General features: G+C 42.8%; 1 protein-coding gene across 1 annotated transcript in view; it reads right to left on the bottom strand.

The window, feature by feature from the left end:
- rasgrp3 (RAS guanyl releasing protein 3 (calcium and DAG-regulated)) overlaps positions 1–23,404 on the bottom strand; it is a 111,702-nt gene that overhangs the window by 79,587 nt on the left and 8,711 nt on the right. Inside the window, exon 2 of the mRNA XM_048536062.2 lies at positions 14,914–15,105. Coding sequence (XP_048392019.1) covers positions 14,914–14,983 — 70 coding nt within the window. The 5' untranslated portion in view covers positions 14,984–15,105. The remainder of the gene's footprint in view (positions 1–14,913; positions 15,106–23,404) is intronic.

The following is a 23,404-nucleotide window of genomic DNA, read 5'->3' as shown; positions in this document are numbered from 1 at the left end:
CCGCAAGGAACAATGACTTAGTTATTGTGCAGCTGTTTTCTGCTCAGAGCAGCATAAAGAATAAAGTATCAGCAACAAAATTTATATGGTGCCTATAATGTAGTAAGGCACTCTAAAGCTCTACACATAATGTGACACTGAGCCATGTGATGGGGTATTAGGACAAATACCTAAAAACTGGAACTAAGTGGGGATTTTTGAGAAGCATCTTAAGAGGACGGGCGTAGGCCATGCTAGTTAAGTGGAGAAATTCAATGATTTAAATAGGTGAATGCATTTAAAATAGTAGGTGCACAGGAGCTCAAAGATTTGAGACCTGTACAGATAAAGCCATCAAGGATTTTGCAAACAGAATGAGAATTGTAAAATTGAAATCTCGTGGGAATAGGACAGTGGCCATTGAAAGGATGGCTAATTGAAATCTGGTGCGAGTTAGCATACAGAGAGAAGAATTTGGATGCGTCAAAGTCTATGGAGGATGAAAGATAGGAATTCAGCCAGGAATGTCAGAATCCTCAAGAACAGGAGGTAGCACAGGCATTGAGGAGTGTTCCATGAGCAATCAGGATACCCCAGGAGCACCCACCCCACTCCAAAGATGACCAAACACTGGAATTCACCATCACCCATTATCTCAACATGCCTCTGCCAGAATATTGTGGATAGTTCTGGGGGACAGGACTCCAGCAAAGATATAAAGGTTAAACAGGATGTAACCACAAATGAGGAACCCCGGTTTTGAGGGGAGCTTAAAAACATTTGGATTTTTCTCTTTGGAGTAGTTCACAGGTGACCAAATAGATATATTGAAAGTGACGAGAGGATTATATAGAATCAGCTATAGAAATGTAGAAAACACAAGCAGATGATTAAGGCTGATCATCCAATGTGGTACCCTGATCCCACCTTCTCTGTCTACATTTTGATCTCTTTAGCCCTAGAAACTCTCTGGAACTCCTTTTTGAAAACATGCAATTTTTTTTATCTCAACCTCTTTCTGTGGCAGTGAATTCAGCACTCTCACATTCTGCAGTCTTTGGGTGAAGAAATTTCTCCTCATCTCAGTCCTAAATAGCCAGCCCCATATCATTAAACTGTGAGTATAGGCTCAGGGTTCTCCAGTCCTTAGGAACATCCTTCCTGCGTTTACCTTGTCTAGTTCTTTTAGAATTTTATAACATTCCATGAGATTCCCTCCTTGTTTTTCTAAACTCCCATGGATATAATAAAACAAACTGCAGATGCTGAAGATCTGAAACAAAAGCAGAAATTGCTGGAGAAACTCAGCAGGTCTGGAAGCATTTGTGGAGAGAAAACAATGTAAACATTTTGAGTCCAGGGAGCCTTCTTCAGAACTGATAGCAGCTGGGAAAGTGTGGCATTTATGCTAACGACAGAGGTAGGTGTGGGGAAGGAAGCAAGTGAATAGATAGGTGGAGAGGCAGCCCCTCCCCTATCCTGGTAACCCTGCATTTCCCAGATCTAATCCATCTAACCTGCACAACTAAGGGGCAATTTAGCATACCAATCCACCTAGCTTGTCCATCTTTGGACTGTGGGAGAAAACTGGAGCACCTGGAAAAAACCCATGCAGACATGGGGAGAATGTGCAAACTCCACACAGACAGTCACTTGAGGGTAGAATTGAGCCTGGGTCCCTAGTATTGTGAGGCAGCAGAGCTAACCACTGTGCTACCCCATAGCTCTACTTGATCCAGTCTCTCTTCACATGTTTTTGTTTGATTTGATTTGATTTATTAATGTCACCTGGAGATTTCAATAAAATTTCTGGAATTAAGAATCTAATGATGACCATGAATCCATTGTCAGTTGTCAGAAAAACCCACCTGGTTCACATATGTCCATTAGGGAAGGAAACTGTTATCCTTACTGGGTCTGGTCTACATGTAGCTCCAGACCCACCGCTATTGCCCTCTGGGCAATTAGGGATGGCAATAAATGCTGCCTAACCAGCAATGCCTTCATCCTTATGAATGAGTAAAGGATGTACCTAGGTACACAGTGAAAAGTTTTGTTTTGCATGCAGTACAGGCAAAGCAGACCTCATTGTTCGCACGTGGGTAGTAGAATAGAGCGAAGAATACAGCGTTACAGCTGAAGAGAAAGTATGCAGTGAGCGAGATCAACATTAGATTTGAAATTTGAGAGGTGAGTGAATCTGGCAGTGCTGCCATTCCAGGAAACAGTCTGGGAAACCTTCACTGCACTCCCTCCATAGCAAAACATCCTTCGTCACATAAAGCGTCCAAAGCTGCACACAGAGTCCAAATGTGGCCTCACCAAGACCCTGTACATTTGCAGCAAGTTACAGCATACTCCTATACTCAAATCCTCTCTATCAAATACCATTTGCTTTTTTCACTGCTCGCTGCACCGACATGCTTAATTTCAGTGACTGTCGTACAAGGATATCCAAGTCTCGTTACATCATCTCCTTTCCCAATTTTCACCATTCGGATAATAAGATGCCTTCCTCTTTTTTGCTGCCAAAGTGGATAACCTCACATCAACCTCGTTATACTTCATCCCCCATTCATTTGCTCACTTATTCAATTTGTCCAAATCACACTGAAGCATCTCTGCATCCTCCTCAAAGTTCACCCTCCTACCCAGTTTTGTATTGTCTGCAAACTTGGAGATATTACGTTAGTCCCTTCATCTGAATCATTCATGTATGTTATGAATAGTTGGAGTCCAAGCACCGGTCCCTACGCTATCTCACCAGTTACTGGCTACCCACTGTTTATTCCTATTCTTTGTTTCCTATCTGCCAATTAGCCCTCTATCCATGTCGGTACACAATCCCCAGTCCCATGTACTTTACTTTTACATGTCAACCTCCTCTGTGGAACCCAAATAAAATCCTTCTGAACGTTCAAGTAAATCAATTCTCTGGCTCGCTCCTTTATCAACTTTTCTTGTTACATCTTCGAACAGTTACAGAAAGTTTTTCAAGCATGAGTTCCCTTTTGTAACTCCATCCCAACTCAATCTAATCCTGTCACTGTTTTCCAAGATCTCTACTATTAAAGCTTTTACAATGGATTCTAGCATTTTGCCTTCTACCAATGTCAGGCTACACAGCCCATAATTCCCTCTTCCTTCTCTACCTCTTTTTGAAATAAAAATAGCAGGGTTATATTCGCTATCTTCCAATCAATAGAAACTGTCCCAGAGTCGAGAAGATCTTGAAAATCATTACTAATGCACTTATTATTTCTTGAGCCACTTCCTTTGTACTCTGGGATGCAGAAGATCAGACCCTGGGGGTGTAGTGGCCTTTAATCTCAATTTTCCCAACAGCATTTCCCTACTAATACTGATTTCCTCCTGTTCTTTCCTCTTATGAGACCCAGTGTTCCCCAAAGTTTTTGTAACATTGCTTCTGTCTTCACAACGGAGGACATAAATAAAGTTTTACCTAATAGATCTGCAATCTCTTGGCTCCCCATTGTAAATACCCCTGTTCCTGACTGAAAAGAACCTACATTTGTCTTCACTAATTTTTTTCTCTTCACATGCCAATAGAAATTTTTACAATCAACTTGTACGCTTCCTGCAAGCTCACTTTTCTACTATACTTTCCCCCCTCAATAAATCTCTTTGTCCTCCTCTGTTGAAATCTAAACTGCTCCCAATCCTCAGGTCTGCTGCTATGTTTTTGGCCAATATGGATGCCTCTTGTCTCCTTAACTTCCCTTGTTAGCCATGGTTGGTCCGCATTCCCCATTTTAGTTCTGCCCCAGACAGGAATAAATAATTGTTGCAGTTCCCCCATTCACTTTTTAATTGTTTTCCATTGCCTCTCTACCATCGTCTCTATACATAACATTCCCATTTTAACAAAGCCAGCTCATTCCTCACGCCCTTATAGTTTTCTTTATTTAAATTCAGGGCCTTAGTCTCCGAATCAACCACAGCACTCACTATCTTAACGTAGACTTCTATTGTAATATAATCACTCTTCCCAAGGGCCTTGCACAACTGGAATGTCAATTATTTTTCTTTTCTTGTTTCATAAAAGCTAGCCTGTTCTCTTATTGGTTCCTCAACATATGAATTCAGAAAATCAGTTCACATATGCTCCAGGAATTCCTCCTCTATGGCATTGGTATATCATTACTCAATTGACAGTAGCTAGTCCCGTTGGTAAATGGATCAATAAATAGAGAAAATTAAAATCTCTTCCAAAACATCAGGGGAGATATGAAGATGAATGCTTTCACTCCAAACAGGATTGTTAGAATCTGGAACGCTTCCGCTTAAAAGTTGATAGAAGACGTTGTAGAGCATTGGTGGGACTCTATCAGAAATGGAGGGTAGTTGTGGTCTCCTTACAAGGGAAGGATATACTCACCACAGAGGGCATACAACAAATGTTCACCAGACTGATCCCTGAGATGGTAGTTTGCCCAACGAAGAGAGATTGAGGAAACTAGCTTGTGTTCGCTAGGGTTTGGAAGAGCAAGAAATGATCTCCTTGAGATGCACAGAACTTCAACAGGGTGCACGCAGGAAGATGGCTTCTCCTTGCTGGGGAGGGTCTAGATCCAGAGGGCACACGCTTTCATAGGGTACTTAGGGCTGAGGCGAGATGGAATTCCTACACATGGAAGAGGTGAATCTTAGGAATTTTCTGCCCCAAAGAGGTGTGGAGATTCAGTCATAGAATATTTTCAGGTTAGAAACTGATGTATTTCTAGATATTAAAAGCATTGAGGACTATGGGGCGAGAGCAGGAAAATCATGTTGTGGTACAATCCAGGCGCACTCTAACTGAGCAATCAGGTGAGAACAAGATCTGTACTGGAGGAATGCGAGCCAACGTCTACATAAAGGGTTCACTTGCAGACCAATCTCTTGGGCCCTCTGAGGAGACCACCATGGCCAAAGGCAGAGACCAACTGACCGCACGGAGAGAGAATGCAGGAGAGAAAGCAGCTTTGCAGTCCCACAAAGACAGAGGGAGAGAGATGAAGCGGCTACACAAATTAACAAGAGACTCAGGAAGTATTATAAACTTAAGGGGCCAAATAGGATCAGACGTAGCATTGCTTTGTCACAAAAACAACATAACTTGTTTCCTAATAAAGCTGAACTGTTTTGCATTAGTACCAGCTTGTGTGCATCGTGATTTGACTGCTTCAGTAGTGAGGGACACCTGGACAACATCATTCATAACATTCTGGTCGGAGTTGTCTAACTTGTTTTCAGGAGGAACTAGAAGTGCAACTGAGGCAGGCGAAGTTTAGTAAACTATGAAAATTAGGGCTGAAACTAGAGGAGTGAGGCAAATTATATTTCAGCTTGTTCTGGCTCCACACAAAGTGTCAGTGATCTCAGTGGATTAGGGAGTTCTCAGTTGCCATTTTAAACCACTGATAGAATCTGATTAACAGAGCAACAGTCGTGGTGTTGGTCAGATTTTGCTCAGTTCTGATAGATTTCGAGAGAAAGTGGTGAAACGGGCTCTGCATTTCATGTCCCCGGACAAATACGGCACTGGGTATTTTTCTGGAACATGTCCAGCACAGCCAAGGGAACTTGCTGCTCTTTGATCCCAATTTGAGCCCAAACAAAAGCTAACTGGTTATTAATATCAAAATTACATGAAGGCTAAACTGCACTAAAGTTGCGAAAAAGATCTTTCTTGCACACCTTCTTTAGAAGGAATCAGTACATGTTAGAAAGTCTTGTTCATTAGCCAAAATTCGCCAACAACCATCAGCCTTTAATGAACAAAGTGGGGCTGATGAATTGAGTCTTACCCTATCTTGCCATGGGTGAAGTTTAAATGTACAGAGACTGGTATCTTATCGAATACACAATGACTAATTTCTGTCATTAAGCTCAACTGTTCAGTTACAAAACTAACTGTCTAAGTTTCTGATTTCAGAACTGGGATTTTCCCACCTTGATGTAATTGGTTGACTGAACTCCCATAACGAGTTGTCAACCAAGAGGAACCTTCTTCCAGCTTCTTCCAAAGCTGAAAATGTCAATGCAATTAAGCTTCATTCTCTCAGCTTCCTGTTTCCAACCTGCAATCCAGTTTCTGCTTTGTACTCATTACCAAAATAGATCCAGAAAAAGAAGCGACTTCTGGTATCCTCTGTGACTGACTTCGCGGGATGTTAATATGTACTTGGCCCTCTTGATCTCACTGCAACAACATGGTTAAAGAACTCATTTCCTTTATTACACTTCTGTGGGTTAAATCTGTTAGACTGCTTGGTTCTGCTCCTATCTGCTTCAATTGTGACAACAGGCCTCTGGCAATGGCTCCTTCAGAATGGTGTGGTCAGTACTTCCTCAAATTCCCTTCTCGTTTACATATTGCCCCTCAGCAACAGTCCCTGTGAGAATGGATTCAGCTTCCCAGGTGTACCTTTCAGCCACCACCTTTACAGCCACATTGTGTTGTTAAATCACTGGTCCAGAATTAGGTCTCCATCTTCACTCTTGCAAGACCTAAGCCAGCGCAAAGAATCCTCCATTCTAACCATAACTCTCCCCAGCAACTCACCGGCGCACAAATTTGATAAGCTGCTGGATCTTGAACTAAGCGTCACACACGGCATCCAATATTATTTCCATGCTTCGCTCTATTCACTGAATCGTTACAGAGTAGAAGGAGGCCATTCAGCCAGCACTCCGTCTTTGTTCCGCCTCCCACTCTCTCCCTATTTATTCCAGTTCCCTCTCCCCATCCCCCTCTCTGATGAAGGGTCTAGGCCCGAAACGTCAGCTTTTGTGCTCCTGAGGTGCTGCTTGGCCTGCTGTGTTCATCCAGCTCCACACTTTGTTAACTGTGCCTGCACTGGTTCTGTTAACTAATGTTGATCTTCTGCCTTTTCCATCATTTTGATCCAAACCATCCAATATTCTCCTGAAAGCCTCAGTGGAACCTGCCTCCACCACATCTCCAGGCAGAGCATTCCAGACCTTAACTGCTCGCCACGTGAAAAAATAATTCGCACATCAACTTTGTTTCATTTGTACACCATTTTATTTTGATACTGTCTCATTCTTTTATGAGTGAGGCCAGCTTCTCCCCATCTAGTCTATCCAGCCCACTCCTGATTCTGGAAACTTCAAACAAATCTCCTCTCAGCCACCTGCTCTCCAAGATGAACGCTCCAAACTTCTTCAACCTACTTTTCTAGCTATTTCTGAATATTACCTCATCTGCTCAAAGGCAAATTAGGGATAGGCAATATCTGCTCACCGGATTGGTAGCACCCACATCTTATCATAGAATCCCTACAGTGTGGAAACAGGCCCTTTGGCCCAACAAGTCCACACCGAACCTCAGAGCATCCCACCCAGACCCATTCCCCTGTAACCCACCTAATCTACACACCCCTGAACACTACGGGTAATTAAACATGGCCATTCCATCTAACTTGCACATCTTTGGATTGTGGGGGGAAACCGGAGCACCCAGAGGAAACTCACGCAGACACAGGAAGAATGTGTAAACTGCACACAGACAGTCGCCCGAGGCAGGAATCAAACCCGGGTCCCTGGTGCTGTGAGGCTGCAGTGTTAACCACTGAAAGAATTTTCAAAAAGCATCACTGATGAAACCCTTCTCAATGTTGATCTTCTCCAACATTATCATCCCAAGATCAAGAAAATGCCATTGGCTACATCTTGGTCCTGACTACGTTCTGTGTAGCCATCACCCCCTATTCTCATCATTTCAATTCGTTTCTGATCCTTCACTTTATAATAACATAAGTATAAAAGAAGTAGGAACAGACGTACGCCATTCAAAGACAGTACTTGACACTGAGCCACATTAAGACATATCAAGTGAGATGACCAAGAACTTGGTCAAAGTTTGAACGAATGGTTTAGAGGAGTGAAGTGAAATAAAGAAGAGTGGGAGATAGGGATTGAAGACAGTAGGAACCAAGCCAAAACGGTGAAGCAATTAAAATTGGAGATGTTAACCAGAATGAGCCTACAGGTATCCAGGATGCCTGGAGGAGGTGAGAAAGATGGGGAAGATTGACAGCATGGAGGAGACAAATTCAATTGAGGCTGTCAAAAGGGCATTGGAGAATTACAGAAATAGGAACAATTTGCAGGGTTACAGAGAAAGTGCCGTGCTTCCAGCCTAAGTTATAAAGCTCATTTGGAGAGCTGGTGCAGATAAGATGGGTTGAATGGCTGCTTTCTGTACTCTAACCATTCTGTGATCATTGAGTGTTGTTCAAGCTTAGAGTCCTGGAAGCAGGCGTGTTGTGTAGGCAAGAACAATTGCTGACTTGTTTCCTATCTCACAGCTTGTCCCAATAAGTGTCTTCATGCAGCTGGTGTTTAGAGGCTTGTGTGCCAGTGTTTTTCACAATAACAACATGTGTGTGAGGATGTTTGTACAGTAATTGAAACCACTGGCATCTTTAGGAGTGATAGACAATATTCCAAAATCCGCCAATGAGCTCTCCATTTGAGATTTCAAGTCCCTCAAGTGCATTCCACACCCTAACTACTCTTAGGGGGAAGTGTCTTTCCACATCCCATTTCATTCGATTTAAAAATAGTTTAAAATCTCTGGCCTCTTGTTTTTGATCTATTTACAAGTGGGACCCATTCCTCCCTTTTACCTCTGTGCAAATTTTGCATGGTTTTGAAAACTTCAATAAAAGTCACTTCTCCGAGGAGAACCGTTCCTACTTTTCCAATCTATCCTCATAACTGAAGCTCATCAACCCCGGAGCCATTCTTGTAAACCTCATCCGCATTCTCCATTTCACAGGCTGCTCTAGTGTGGTACCCAGAACTGAACAATGTTCTTGCTGGGGTCGAACTGTTGTCTTCACCAGGCTCAGTAGAACTCCTTACTCTTGTACTCTGCACTCTTCTTAATACTTAAAGGGCTACTGTAAGGCTTATTAACTGTTCTCTCCAACTGATAGGTGATGAAATTGGAAATTTGTTTGCATTTATATAGCATCTTAATAGGTGTTAGCTAGGAGTTAGTTGGTAGCCTTCATACCTCTGAGTCAGAAAGTTCTGAATTCAAGTCTTATTCCAGGGTTTAAACATAAAATCTAGCCTGGCATTCCAGTGTAATACTGAGGGAGTACTACACTGTTGGATGTGCTGTCATTAGGATCAGATGCTAGACCACGGCCCCCATTTACTCTCCTAAGTGAATGATCTCACAGCACAAATCTGAAGACAAACCAGGGCCCTCGTACCCTGAACAATATCTAACCCTTGATCTACCTCACTCTCTCACACACACACACACACACACACACACACACACACACACACACACACACACACACACACACACACACACACACACACACACACACAAAAGGAAAGTTAGAACATAGAACATAGAACATGGAACAGTACAGCACAGAACAGGCCCTTCAGCCCACAATGTTGTGCCGACCATTGATCCTCATGTATGCACCCTCAAATTTCTGTGACCATATGCATGTCCAGCAGTCTCTTAAATGACCCCAATGACCTTGCTTCCACAACTGCTGCTGGCAACGCATTCCATGCTCTCACAACTCTCTGCGTAAAGAACCTGCCTCTGACATCCCCTCTATACTTTCCACCAACCAGCTTAAAACTATGACCCCTCGTGCTAGCCATTTCTGCCCTGGGAAATAGTCTCTGGCTATCAACTCTATCCATGCCTCTCATTATCTTGTATACCTCAATTAGGTCACCTCTCCTCCTCCTTTTCTCCAATGAAAAGAGACCGAGCTCAGTCAACCTCTCTTCATAAGATAAGCCCTCCAGTCCAGGCAGCATCCTGGTAAACCTCCTCTGAACCCTCTCCAAAGCATCCACATCTTTCCTATAATAGGGCGCCCAGAACTGGACGCAGTATTCCAAGTGCGGTCTAACCAAAGTTTTATAGAGCTGCAACAAGATCTCACGACTCTTAAACTCAATCCCCCTGTTAATGAAAGCCAAAACACCATATGCTTTCTTAACAACCCTGTCCACTTGGGTGGCCATTTTAAGGGATCTATGTATCTGCACACCAAGATCCCAAGAAAGTTGGCAGCTCAGACGCTGCTGCACTGTTTCAGTTCTCCTTTGGATTTCACACTCACACTGGAAAACTGCAGGTTTGAGTTTGCGTTTCATTTACCACTGAATAACAGGAAAAGAACATAGTTGTTTTCTTTGAAGAAAAACAGACATCATGGAGAGTCTACTGCAAAACTGACCTCACTTTGTCCAGAGCGAAGTATGCGTCGACTTTTTTTTCATATCTTGCCTGAACTTCAAATGGACCTGCTCCTACCCCATCTACCCCCTCCCCCCAAAACCCACTCCATCAAGACAATAATGATCTGTTCTGAGATGATGACTCCCTTTATCTGTGGCTGCAAGCACATTTCGCAGCTGGAGCAGGAAGAACTGATACGGACTGGTCGAGGGCTGGACTCAACACGAGTCAAAGGAACTGAGGGATCAGAACACACTGCCCCACATCTTACTCCACCAATGTGATCATCTTGTATGTTACCCTTTGAAGTATTTCATGGGATGATAAGCCTGGAGTTAAATCTTATGAGGGAAGAAACAGGCAGAATAAGGAAATCTAGGGATCAGGTGGGACGACATAGAAAGTGACTTGTGACCTTATGGAATCGTAGATCCATTTGGACTGATTAAACTGGAAAAGAAAATGAGAAAACCTGACAATAAACCTGAAAGCAAAATGAAGTGAAAGCAATATGCATAAAAAATTCAGGAGGTTGATCAAAATTAAGAGGGTCTCTGTTGAAAGGAGGGTTAGACCGGACAGCTGCACATACTGTGGGTCAGTAATGTCAGGCTGATTGCCTGGGAGAAGAAAATTCCTGGCCTAAATGAGATGCTTTCTTGTTTACGATAATAAACATTAGGATCATTCTCTCCAGAGGTTTCCACTGCAAGTCTCTCTGTCGCCGCTGAAACCAACCAGTAGTTCATTGTGATTATCCACAACTGCATTCTGCTGGGCAATTTTGAACTTAGTAACTATTAGTTGAAGTTATTTTAGGAGTGTAACATCACAGGTCATAAGCAGCTAGCCACAAAAGGCAAAAGCAAAGCTCCACGCACTCTTAATGATACATCTAACATTACCCATGTTTCCATAAACAAAAATCTCATTTCAACCAGAATCCAAACAATTGGCCTGACATTGCCAGCCCATAGTCTTGCAAACTCCTTTCATCAGTGACCCTCTTAATTCAGAAAAATCTCCTGAATTTTTATCCACTTTGCTCTCATTGCATTAGGAGTTGGCACAGCATGTTACAGTTGTACAGGACGTTGGCGAGGCCGCTTCTGGAGTACTGTGTACAGTTCTGGTCACCCTGCTAAAGGAAGGACATTATTAAATTGGAGAGGGTTCAGAAAAGGTCTTGAAGGATGTTGCCAGGGTTGGAGCGTTTGAAGCTACCGGGAGAGACTGAACAGGCTGAGACTTTTTCACTTGAGCCTAGGAGGTTAAGGGGGGGCGACCTCACAGAGGTTTATAAAATCACGAGGGTCATGGATAGGGTGAGTAACAAAAGGCCTTTTCCCAAGGGTGGGGGAGTACCAAACTAGAAGGTATATTTTTAACATGAGGGGAGAAACATTTAAAAGAGAACTGCAGGGCAACTTTTTCACACAGAGGGTGGTTCATATGTGGAATGAACTGCCAGAGGAAGTGGTAAATGCACGCACAGATACATTTAAAAATATCTGCACAGGTTCATGAAGAGGAAAGGTTTAGAGGGATGTAGGGCAAACGGAGGCAAGTGGAACTAGTTTTAGTTTGGGAAACGTGGTCAGCATGGACATGCTGGACCGAAGGGTCTGTTTCGTGCTGTAAGACTCTATGTCTCAGGTTTCAGGATTGTTTTTAATCAAATGGACAAAACAAATGATACATCAAGATTCAAAACAGCTCCTAAATTTCCAACCAACATGGCTGCCCCTTTTAGCTTTTGACCATAAAAGCTAGGAGCAATTGTTGGCCATTCATTTCTTCAAGCCAGGTTTGCTGTTCCACAAAATCCCAGCTGATTATTTACCTCAATTCTATTTTCTACCTGATCCCAGGATAACCCTATTCTATCGTTTTATGACTCTCTCATAAACTTTAGCTCAGCCAATATGAACATGGGAATGTTGGTGCATGAGATAGCCGTAGCAATGGAATGCAAGGCTAGGCAGAATGTGCTGGCAGGCGCTCAATCCAAATGCCTCCCTCATGATTCTGACATTGACTTGCAGCCTATTCTTCTCTCCCGCATTCATATCTCTCTGGCACCTATACAACCCATATTTTTCACATTCCTGATATCAAAAAGATCCCAGCACTTCTCTTCACTGTGTCAATGCTCCATTCCCGGATCAAAGAGGAAGGAGAATTAAATATGTAATCTGATCAAAATGGGGGGGGAATCCAGTTTGATGCAACAAGGTGAGGTCCAGGCTTTGTCTTTAATTAAACCTTAGGCCTCATCTCTACATTGCAAATAAGTAGCAGGCACTGAGCAAGCTGACCAATGCAGCTCACCAATTTGGACCATGGCTAATAAAACCAGCACTTTTTTGCCATCTTAAAACACCCGTAGTACTGAGCCATCTTCTTCAACTGTTGCAGTCAGTGTGGTGTCTATACTTCTGCAGTGCTTTTAGGATGGGGGGCGTCTAGGATTGTGACGCAACAAAGGAACACCAATATATTTCCAAACCAGATGGTAAGTGACTTGAAAGAACACTTGTAGATGGCATTGCCATGTGTCCGCTGTCCTTACCTACCTGGGTCATAGAGGTCAGGGATTTGGAAGATGCTCTTGAGGGACACTTGTTGAGTTATCAGATGATAAACACTGCTGCCACTGTATATAGGTGATGGCGGAAGTGATTGATTAAGGTGGCGGCTGGGTAGCCAATCAAATGTGCTGATTTGACCTGGTTGATGGTAAGACCAATAAAGAGCTGCTTGTATTAGAATCATGTCAGAGGAACAATTAAGTCTCGGGTGGGCAGGAAGATGTTGGAGTAGAGGTGGGATAGAGTGGTAAATAAGAGGAGTCAAGTACAGGTAACTCTAGGCTGCATTGGAAACAAGACTACTTCAACTTCCTGTTTCTATGTTGGAGCAAGAGAAAACACATCTCTTCCCTGGGTGGCTTGCAGTGCCATCTTTAAGGACAACTAGTTGGACTATTATTTACACAGAACCATTGAGCTAAGCGCACTGGATTTGTTGTTCAAGTCCTGGAAGCGGGCACTAGGCCCCTGATTAAACCAAGGGACCTAACACCTCTATCAGCAGGGTGCCATTGGTGACCTCAGCTTGCCTGATACAAAATGTATCACTGAACTTCAAAAGCAGATCGGGCAAAGCTGGTGACAAGATAATTTTAGTACAACTTTCCCTTATGTCAAACCCAACAAGCAGGCATCTCATGATTAATTTTTTTCAGAGACAGACTTGTGCAAGTTTACTGAGGGAAACTGTCAAGCGCTTTTCTCATTAGTGTTAGAACATGCATTTTCACATGGTTTGCATCATCATTATATTGTTGAAAACCAAAGTTCACCACATGTCAATATTTTCTATAGTTAAGTTTCATATTACAACAAGACACAATACCATTGTATTTTTTTAAACTAGTTTCTTTTAGGTTCATTGGCACCAGTGTTGCTGGTCATTGACAACAGAACATTTTACTGTCCGGTGGGCAGTGAGAGCAATGGAATGTCTGGTGATCACTCCTTGGCTTTATCTTCATGTATTTTCATCCAAATACTACATTTTTAGAGTAGTAATTGGAACAGACAACTTTATTTTGGCTGAAATGGAAGCTGGCTTGTAATATAATTAAAATACCAGGGCTTTGCCACCCAAAAGTCAAATGCTGTTTATTTTTGAGCTGTGCAATACAATATTATTTCCCTGAAACAGTAAGGGGGAGAATTTGAGACTGAGTGGCATGCAGAGTTCTTTTGAGTTAAAGGAAATCCTGGATGACAACAGCCTTTTGGTTGGTTGAGTTGCAGAGTATTAAAAGCTGAGTGCCAGAGAGAGAAGTGTACAGGAAAACCATCTATCTCCTCCTCGCGCTCTCCCATGTGGGAAAAAGAAAACAAAACCAAAAAAAATTAAAAGCATTCTCAACAAGAAAACGCCTAGGTCCATCTGATCAATTGTTGAATTGGAGAATGATTGACATCACCTGAGAGACAACAGCATGTCATCATTACCAAACTCAGAAGAACTGCTAGATTTTTCCACCTTGTGGTCTAAGATTTGATCTTCTGAATTTTGCATATGCTGTCTATATTATTTTTTGTTCAAAGCATAAATTTGATTGTGTCCATTTCAAAATTGTGATTAATTGCATGTATTTGGGGGTTTTGAATAGATATAGTTGAAGGTGTGTGAATAAATTAGTAACCCTTTCTTTTTCTCACTCTTATAGAGTCATATAGCATGGAAATGGACAGTTTGGTCCAACCAGTCCATGCCAAACATAATCCCAAACTAAAACTAGTCCCCTTCTTGTTGAAGTTAATTGTATTATTCTAAATAGAGATCTTCTCTGTTAGTGACACAACCTAATGCGTACAGCTTTGTCCTGAATAGAAAATTAATCAGGCAAATCATCCATTAGGTGATCTCATTGGGAATTTTTACATTTATACATTTTGAGATAATTAAGTCGTAATGTATTGAGCAAATCCCTCCAGCAACCACATTTCAAAACCATATTTTAAATACAGGATGAGATTAACCTGAGATTTAGTGAAGATGTATACATTGATAATAAATGTACAAGACCTTAACTCAGCAAATAAAGGTGAGAATTGTGAAGTACCTACATTCTGCTCTCTACAACTAAATACACTCACCGATAGTATCGATGCTGGCGTGTAGCAACTCATTCAATGTGGCAGCCTTTCCTATGTTAATTGATCCCATGGTCCTTTTGGGCTTATCAAAGGGTGTGGGTCATTTGCATTTTCCAGAACAGCATCTCAACTTGCAAGCAGCTCTCATTGGTACACAGGTGAGGCCTTGTCTCAGAACCACTTAGTACGCAACTGGGAAAAGAAAACACGCAAAATGTAAAACATTATTTTGCCAACACAATACTCAAGTGTTATTTCAAGTTCTAATCTTTGAAGGCCCTCCATCATTGCGCATCTTATACTTTAAAGGAAGCCTGAGATGAAGTATACGTGTAGACATCCCAGTATTAAAAGTTCTCAAGTCCCTCAAAGGCTTTGCCCCTGCCTATTTCTGTAATCTGTTCCAATACTACAAACCTGTAAGATACTTGTACTATTTAACTCTGGCTTCTTTTACATCCTAATTATGACTGTACAAACTTTGGGGGCCATGGTTTCTATTGCCAAGGCCCAAAGCTCTAGAAATCTCTCCCTACTCCTCTCCTAATCTCTATTATACTTTCTTCTCCTAAAACACTTATTAAAGTCTACATGTGTGACCAATAAGCTTTTGGACATCAGATGTAATACTCCCTGACTTAACCCGGTGTCATTCTTTGATTTAGAATGCCTCTTAAGTGCCTTCGGTTACATTCTGGTAAAGACATCATGAAAATAAAAGTTGGTTTTGCTGTTCCGAACTCCGCCTCTAAGGTTTTGGAGTAGATCTGTAGCTCAGGTTGTGGGTGTTGAGGCTGGTTGACTCGCTGAGCTGGTTTCTTGTTTTGCAGACATTTCATTACCGTGCTGGGTATCATCCTCAGCGCAGCCTCTGATGAAGCGTCGGTGTGTTTTCCTGCCTGGTTTTTAAACCCAGGGATCTGTTGAGATGGATTGCCTCACTTCCAGGTTTCCTTCGTAGTGGAATGTAGATGGGATCAAGTTCAGATGTAATTATTAATAGCATGCTTCATGGAGTTCCTATCACTAGATAGGTCTAAAATAAAGCAAATTCAAACAATACTGCTGACAGCAAGCTCTCATAAAACAGCCCTTACCCAGCAACACACACTAGAGGTGGTACCAGGTGTAAATGCCCAAAAAAAATGCCATGGTTTGAGTCCCACTCCAAGATCTGCCCCCTCAGGAGGAAGTCAAAGATTGCACAGCACTGTTTTGAAGGGGAGCTATCCCTTTGCACAGGGCAACATCTGTTCCTCAAGCAATCACCACAATGATATCAATTATCTGGTCGCAATCACATAACTTGCTGTACATAACATTACAACTGGGATTACACTTCAAAAGTCCTTCATTGATTGTAAAGCATTTTGTGGCCACCAAAGACATCATCTAAATACAAGTATTTGCCTTTTTGACTTTGTGGAATGTTATTCATGAACAAATACTGAGAGGCCAGGTCAAGACTCTTCTGAATGTGTTTAGTGCCAGAGACCTCATGATAAGCTTAAGGCAAATTTCTGAAGACAGAATGTTCCGTGTCATTGTATTTGGCCTTTTCTGCACAAGTCAGCTCATCCTAATTAAAAGATCTTTCTCAGAAGCATTTGTTGCACTGCAGTCACAATGGTTCACCCCAGAATTTCCCTGCAATTAACTGCCAAGGCCAATCTGACAACATCGGCCTGGCACTATGTTCTTATCTTGCAACGTAATGGCCCAGATCTTCCAGTCAGCATTGAATATGCACACTGCAACACTGTCCACAAAGATTTGCCCAACTTGACCCTTTCTGTAGGCATCCTAGGAGAAAAAGGCAGCTGAGCCAAAAGAAAGGTCGATGGTGATGATAAAGCACACACCCAGGAGAACAGATGAGGAGACTGAGCCGATATCCACAAGGTTTTAGAAGAATGAGAGGTGGTCTCTTTGAAAGCTTCAACATTCTTTCAGGGCTCAACTAAGTAAGTGAAGGATGTCGTTTTGAGGCCAGGGCCTTAGTATTTGAAGATTGACTGTTTCATAGAACATAGAACAGTACAGCACAGAACAGGCCCTTCAGCCCATGATGTTGTGCCGACCATTGATCCTCATGTATGCACCCTCAAATTTCTGTGACCATATGCATGTCCAGCAGTCTCTTAAATGTCCCCAATGACCTTGCTTCCACAACTGCTGCTGGCAACGCATTCCATGCTCTCACAACTCTCTGTGTAAAGAACCCGCCTCTGACATCCCGTCTATACTTTCCTCCAACCAGCTTAAAACTATGACACCTCGTGTTAGCCTTTTCTGCCCTGGGAAATAGTCTCTGGCTATCAACTCTACCTATGCCTCTCATTATCTTGTATCCCTCAATTAGGTCCCCTCTCCTCCTCCTTTTCTCCAATGAAAAGAGTCCGAGCTCAGTCAACCTCTCTTCATAAGATAAGCCCTCCAGTCCAGGCAGCATCCTGGTAAACCTCCTCTGAGCCCTCTCCAAAGCATCCACATCTTTCCTATAATAGGGCGACCAGAACTGGATGCAGTATTCCAAGTGCGGTCTAACCAAAGTTTTATAGAGCTGCAACAAGATCTCATGACTCTTAAACTCAATCCCCCTGTTAATGAAAGCCAAAACACCATATGCTTTCTTAACAACCCTGTCCATTTGGGTGGCCATTTTAAGGGATCTATGTATCTGCACACCAAGATCCCTCTGTTCCTCCACACTGCCAAGAATCCTATCCTTAATCCTGTACTCAGCTTTCAAATTCGACCTTCCAAAATGCATCACCTCGCATTTATCCAGGTTGAACTCCATCTGCAACCTCTCAGCCCATCTCTGCATCCTGTCAATGTCCCTCTGCAGCCTACAACAGCCCTCTATACTGTCAACGACACCTCCAACCTTCGTGTCGTCTGCAAACTTGCTGACCCATCCTTCAATCCCCTCATCCAAGTCATTAATAAAAATTACAAACAGTAGAGGCCCAAGGACAGAGCCCTGTGGAACACCACTCACCACTGACTTCCAGGCAGAATATTTTCCTTCTACTACCACCCGCTGTCTTCTGTTGGCCAGCCAATTCTGTATCTAGACAGCCAAGTTCCCCTGTATCCCATTCCTCCTGACCTTCTGAATGAGCCTACCGTGGGGAACCTTATCAAATGCCTTGCTGAAGTCCATATACACCACATCCACAGCTCGACCCTCATCAACTTTTCTAGTCACATCCTCAAAGAACTCAATAAGGGTTGTGAGGTATGACCTGCCCCTCACAAAGCCGTATTGACTGCATTTAATCAAGCCATGCTCTTCCAGATGGTCATAAATCCTATCCCTCAGAATCCTTTCTAACACTTTGCCGACGATAAACGTGAGACTTACTGGTCTGTAATTGCCGGGGATTTCCCTATTTCCTTTCCTGAAGAGAGGAATCACATTTGCCTCTCTCCAGTCCTCAGGTACGACTCCAGGGGAGAGCAAGGATGCAAAGATCTTCGCAAGTGGCAAAGCAATTGCATTTCTCGTTTCTGAAAGCAGCCGAGGACAAATCTGGTCCAGGCCTGGCGACTTGTCAATCTTAATGTTTGACAAAATTTTCAGCACATCAGCTTCCTCTATCTCTAACCATTCCAGCATGCACACCTGCTCTTCAAAGGTTTCATTCACTACAAAGTTCATTTCTTTCGTAAAGACAGAAGGAAAAAACTCATTTAGGGTTTCCAGTACCTCCTCAGACTCCACACACAAGTTCCCTATGCTATCCCTGATCGGCCCTACTCTTTCTTTGACCATTCTCTTATTCCTCACGTAAGTGTAAAATGCCTTTGTGTTCTCCCTAATCCGTTCTGCCAAGCCTTTCTCGTGCCCCCTCCTGGCTCTCCTCAGACCATTTTTGAGCTCTTTCCTCGCCTGCCTGTAATCCTCTAGAGCTGAGCTTGACCCTAGCTTCCTCCACCTTATGTAAGCTGCCTTCTTCCTTTTGACGAGAAGCTCCACCGCTCTCGTCATCCAAGGTTCATTTATCTCACCCCTTCTTGCCTGTCTCAGAGGGACATATTTATTCATCACTCGCAACAACTGTTCCTTGAACAGTCTCCACATGTCTATAGAGCCTATACCATGGAACAATTGCTCCCAGTCCATGCTTCCTACTCATGTCTAATCGCATCATAGTTTCCTCTTCCCCAATTAAATATCCTCCCACTTTGCCTAATCCTCTCCTTCTCCATAGCTATGTAGAATGTGAGGCAGTTATGGTCACTATCACCAAAATGCTCTCCCACCACAAGATCTGATACCTGCCCCGGCTCGTTTCCGAGCACCAAGTCTAGAATGGCCTCTCCCCTCGTCGGCCTGTCAACATACTGATTGCTGCTGGATATGGCCGCTTTCCTTTCATTTCTCCTGCCTTCCCCAAAACAATGTGAGCTAAGATGAGGAGATTGAGGCCCCAACAAGCACTCAAAGACCGTTGAGTTTTTAAACTTTATTCCTTTATTTTTCTAGTTTATATTAAGAAAGGTTTTAATGTTAATTATTACCTTGTTTCTTTATTTTCCTACTCATTCTCTGAAGGTTTGTAATGCTTAATCTTTGAACTTTGTTTCTTTTACTACTTCCTACCTAAGTTATTTGGACCTAGGTACCTTGTGCCTAAGATGGCGCCATGTGTGGCGATATTAGACATTTTGCACTCTACTTCTGTACTTGAGTACGTGCTGGGAAAAAACTTAAATTAAAACCTAAAAAGACAGGATGCACTTACAAAGTGTCACTTTCCATTCAACAGCTCAAAAAGAGGACTTCCTGCTTTCCTGAGATATGGAGGAGCACAAGGCCCATCATAACAATCACAGCTATGGGCCAAGTGCTGGTAAATGGGATTTGGTTGAAGTCAGGTGTTTCCCACATGTCAGTGCAGACTCGGCGGGCCGAAGGGCCTCTTCTTCACTGTACAATTTGATGATTCGATTCTATTCTATATCCCTGGAGAACAAAGTGAAGGCAGTAAGAGAAGCACTGTTCCCTAGCACCCATAGGAGTATCCTTGTTCTGTTCGACAGCTGGCACCTCAAAGGGTTAACTAGCATCACAAGCTGAGTTTCGCTCATCAGGATCTAAAGGACGGTGATTGGGAGGAGCTGACTAGAGTTGTGTGTGTGTTCCCTAGACAGCATATTGGTGCTTCAGTAATTGTTCTTAATGTTAACAGCAAGAAATTAAAGTTGAGTTAGGCTCTTATGAGACCGTCATGCATCTCAGCAGTGTGGCTCGCTCCTATATAATATGAACAGTTACTTTTACAATCAAAATGGAACCTTTTTGCTGTTGACAAGTTTTTGTGGGCGTCCTTCCCCCTTCCACGAAGGAAGATTGGGCTGACAGGAAATCTATCTTGGGCCGAATGGTTCTCACAGACTCTTACATATTCAAGAACACCCCAAGGCCAATTTCAAGGAAGACCAGACCAAAATGAGTAAGAGGTGGGAAACAACGCCATCACCAGATCCATCAGTGTAGTAGGAGGCTCGGAGAGCTCAACACTACCAAAGGCAAGTATATCCATTCATCTCATGCACCCTTCAGCCGCTCCTCCACCACTCAAATGTTAACCTTTCCTCCACACACCTGGGAGTATTCAGGCACCTCTCTTACTCAATCTAGAGACATAATTCATAGTGGTGATGTACTGGTAATATCAATGGGTTAGTTTTGCTGAACCCCAGGATAATATTCTGCAGACATGCACTAAAATCTCACCATGGCAGATGACGGAATTTGAAATCAATAAAGGAAAAATCTGGAATAGAAACTAGCTTAATAGCAACCAGTATTACTTGTCATGAAAACACATCTAACTCATGCCCTTTGGGGAAGGGAATCTGCTGTTTTTAATCGGCCTGCCCGACAAGTGCCTCCAGACCAACAGCAAAGTGGTTCACTCTTAGCTCTAAGGGATGGGCAGTAAATGCTGGCCAAGCCAATAAGACCCACAACCCATGAAAGAATATAAACAATAACACACTTTATCCTTCCACAGCTACAGATGTGACCTTAACTGAGGGAGAGGGACATTAAAATCAGCCTTTATGTAAATGTAAACTTTTAGGACTGGATCTGTTGAACGTCTTTCAGTAGAGGCTAGTCAGTCGTCCAGGGTGTTGCAAAGATCAAGATCAAGTATAGTTGTCAGTGGGAATTATCATCTCTGGTGAACAGATGAAGTTCAATCCCCATTTTAAATTCATGCATCCTGTCCTTTTACCTTCCCAAAGACAATGTAGGTCCATGTTTCTGGTACATAGCAAAATGTTCAATTTGGGAAGCAGGAGAACAGAGTTGGTTGGAGCTTTCGAGTTTCACTGCAGTCTGGCTGAAGTTAAGAGATGCATTGTACTTATAGCCTCCCACCAAAGGTGGTGCTGTACCCAATGTGGTCAGTTTCCATTGGCTATTTTTATCACAGATGTGGAGAAAAGACTTTGTAATGGGAATACAGCTGGCTCAAAAACATGATACAGTTGCAGCGTATAGAAGGCCGTACAAAGGGAAAACAGAAAAACAGCTGTAAAGCGATTCTTTCAGCTAATGAGAATCATCTTCCAGTAGCAACACCCAAAAGTTAATCCACACTCCTAGCCCATTTAAAGATTCAAAAGGTACCAAACACTTTTTAAAGGATTAGCCAACACATTCAGGGGACTGAGTGGCTTTGGGGGGTGACTAGAAATAAATAAGCTGTTGAAGGTGTTGTACTGATGAGGTCCAACAACAAGAATTGCTTCATCCTTCCTTAGCCTGTATCCTCTTAATTTTAAGTGAACTCTGACAGAACATTTGCATGAACATTCAGTTTGAACACAGCATCTTATGAACCAAAGTAAGCACTGGATGATCTTGATTTCCAGTAGATTTGTTCAGAACACAGTCCCCAAAGATTGGGCAGTAATGAGTCACTAGAGCGACGCAGAGGTTCACTGGACTAATCCCTGGGATGGTGCGACTGTCCTATGAGGAGAGATTGAAGAGACTGGGCCTGTATTCCCTACAGCTCAGAAAAGTGAGGGGTGATCTCACGGAAACATGTAAAATTCTTAAAGAACTAGACAAGGTAGATGCAGAAAGGATAATTCCCTGACCAGGGGATTGAACACTAAGGGACACAGTCACAAAGCAAGGGGAAAGCCAATAAGGACTGGGATGGGAGGAATTTCTTCACTCAGAGGGTGGTGAACTTCTGGAATTCTCCACCAGAGAGCTGTGGAATTTCAGTTATTGAGTATATTCCAGAAGGAGATCAACTGATTTCCACTTACAGTGACGTCAAGGGATATGAGGAAAGCACCAGTAAAAGTCATTGAGGTAGACGATCATCATGCTCCGTTGGATGAAGACGTTAAGGCCATGCCGCAACCTTATGATGACGTCACAGAACTGCGCTTCACTAGGCATAAATAGTGCAATGGGAGTGGAGTTATCAAGATGATTCTTTTGGTGGAGAGAAGCACAAAGGGAATATAGTGTCTCTCATTTTAACAGTAAGATTAGAGCCTATGTGTCTCTGATCAGAAGATAGTGTAACATTTAAGGGGAGGTGATGGTCTAGTGGTATTATTGCTGGACTGTTAATCCGGAGGCCCAGATAATGTTCTGGGGATCCAGGTTCAAATCTTGCCACGGCAGATGATAGAATTTGAATTCAACAAATATCTGGAATTAAGAATCTAATGATGACCATGAATCCATTGTCAATCATCGGGGAAAACCCCATCTGATTCACTAATATCCTTTAGGGAAGGAAACTGCCATCCTTGCCTAGTCTGGTCTACATGTGACTCCAGACTCACAGCAATGCGGTTGACTCTTAACTGCCCTCTGGGCAATTAGGGATGAGCAATAAATGCTGCCTGGCCAGCAACATCCTCAACCTGTGAATGAATAAAAAAAAATTACCTTAATATGTTTGAAACTGTGCTGTAAAGAAACCCAAACCTGACGACATTCTTGCCGTTGCCTTCCTCTCTTTCTTGAAGCAAAACTATTTGACTTGGCCATAAAACCAAATGAGAAAGATGATTGAGAATATCAGAGCAGGCTTGATCATCTGAATGGCTTGTTCAGTTTCATCATTCTCCCCGTTCTCAAATCTATATTAGGAAACACGCAACACCAGAACCTCTTCCGATGAGGAGTCTTCAAATAAACCTTCAGCACATCTAATAGAATCACAGAATCCCGACAATGCAGATAGAGGCCATTTGGTCCATTGTCTGCAACCCTCTGGACAGCATCCTACCCAGATTCACTCATCCTATCTCTGCATTTCCCACGGCAAATCGGCCTAACCTGGTCACGATCGGACAGTTTCCCATGGCCAATCCACTGTGGAAGCAAACTGCAGCATCCGGAGGAAACCCAAGCAGACACCGGGAGAACTTTTTTAATCATTGTAACTCACTGTGTAAAACACATTCTCATCTCCCTATTAATTAATTTGTCAAT

Source organism: Stegostoma tigrinum, chromosome 9 (assembly GCF_030684315.1).
Source record: "Stegostoma tigrinum isolate sSteTig4 chromosome 9, sSteTig4.hap1, whole genome shotgun sequence".
Lineage (NCBI taxonomy): Eukaryota > Metazoa > Chordata > Chondrichthyes > Orectolobiformes > Stegostomatidae > Stegostoma > Stegostoma tigrinum.
This window is presented reverse-complemented; position numbering and strand designations above follow the sequence as displayed.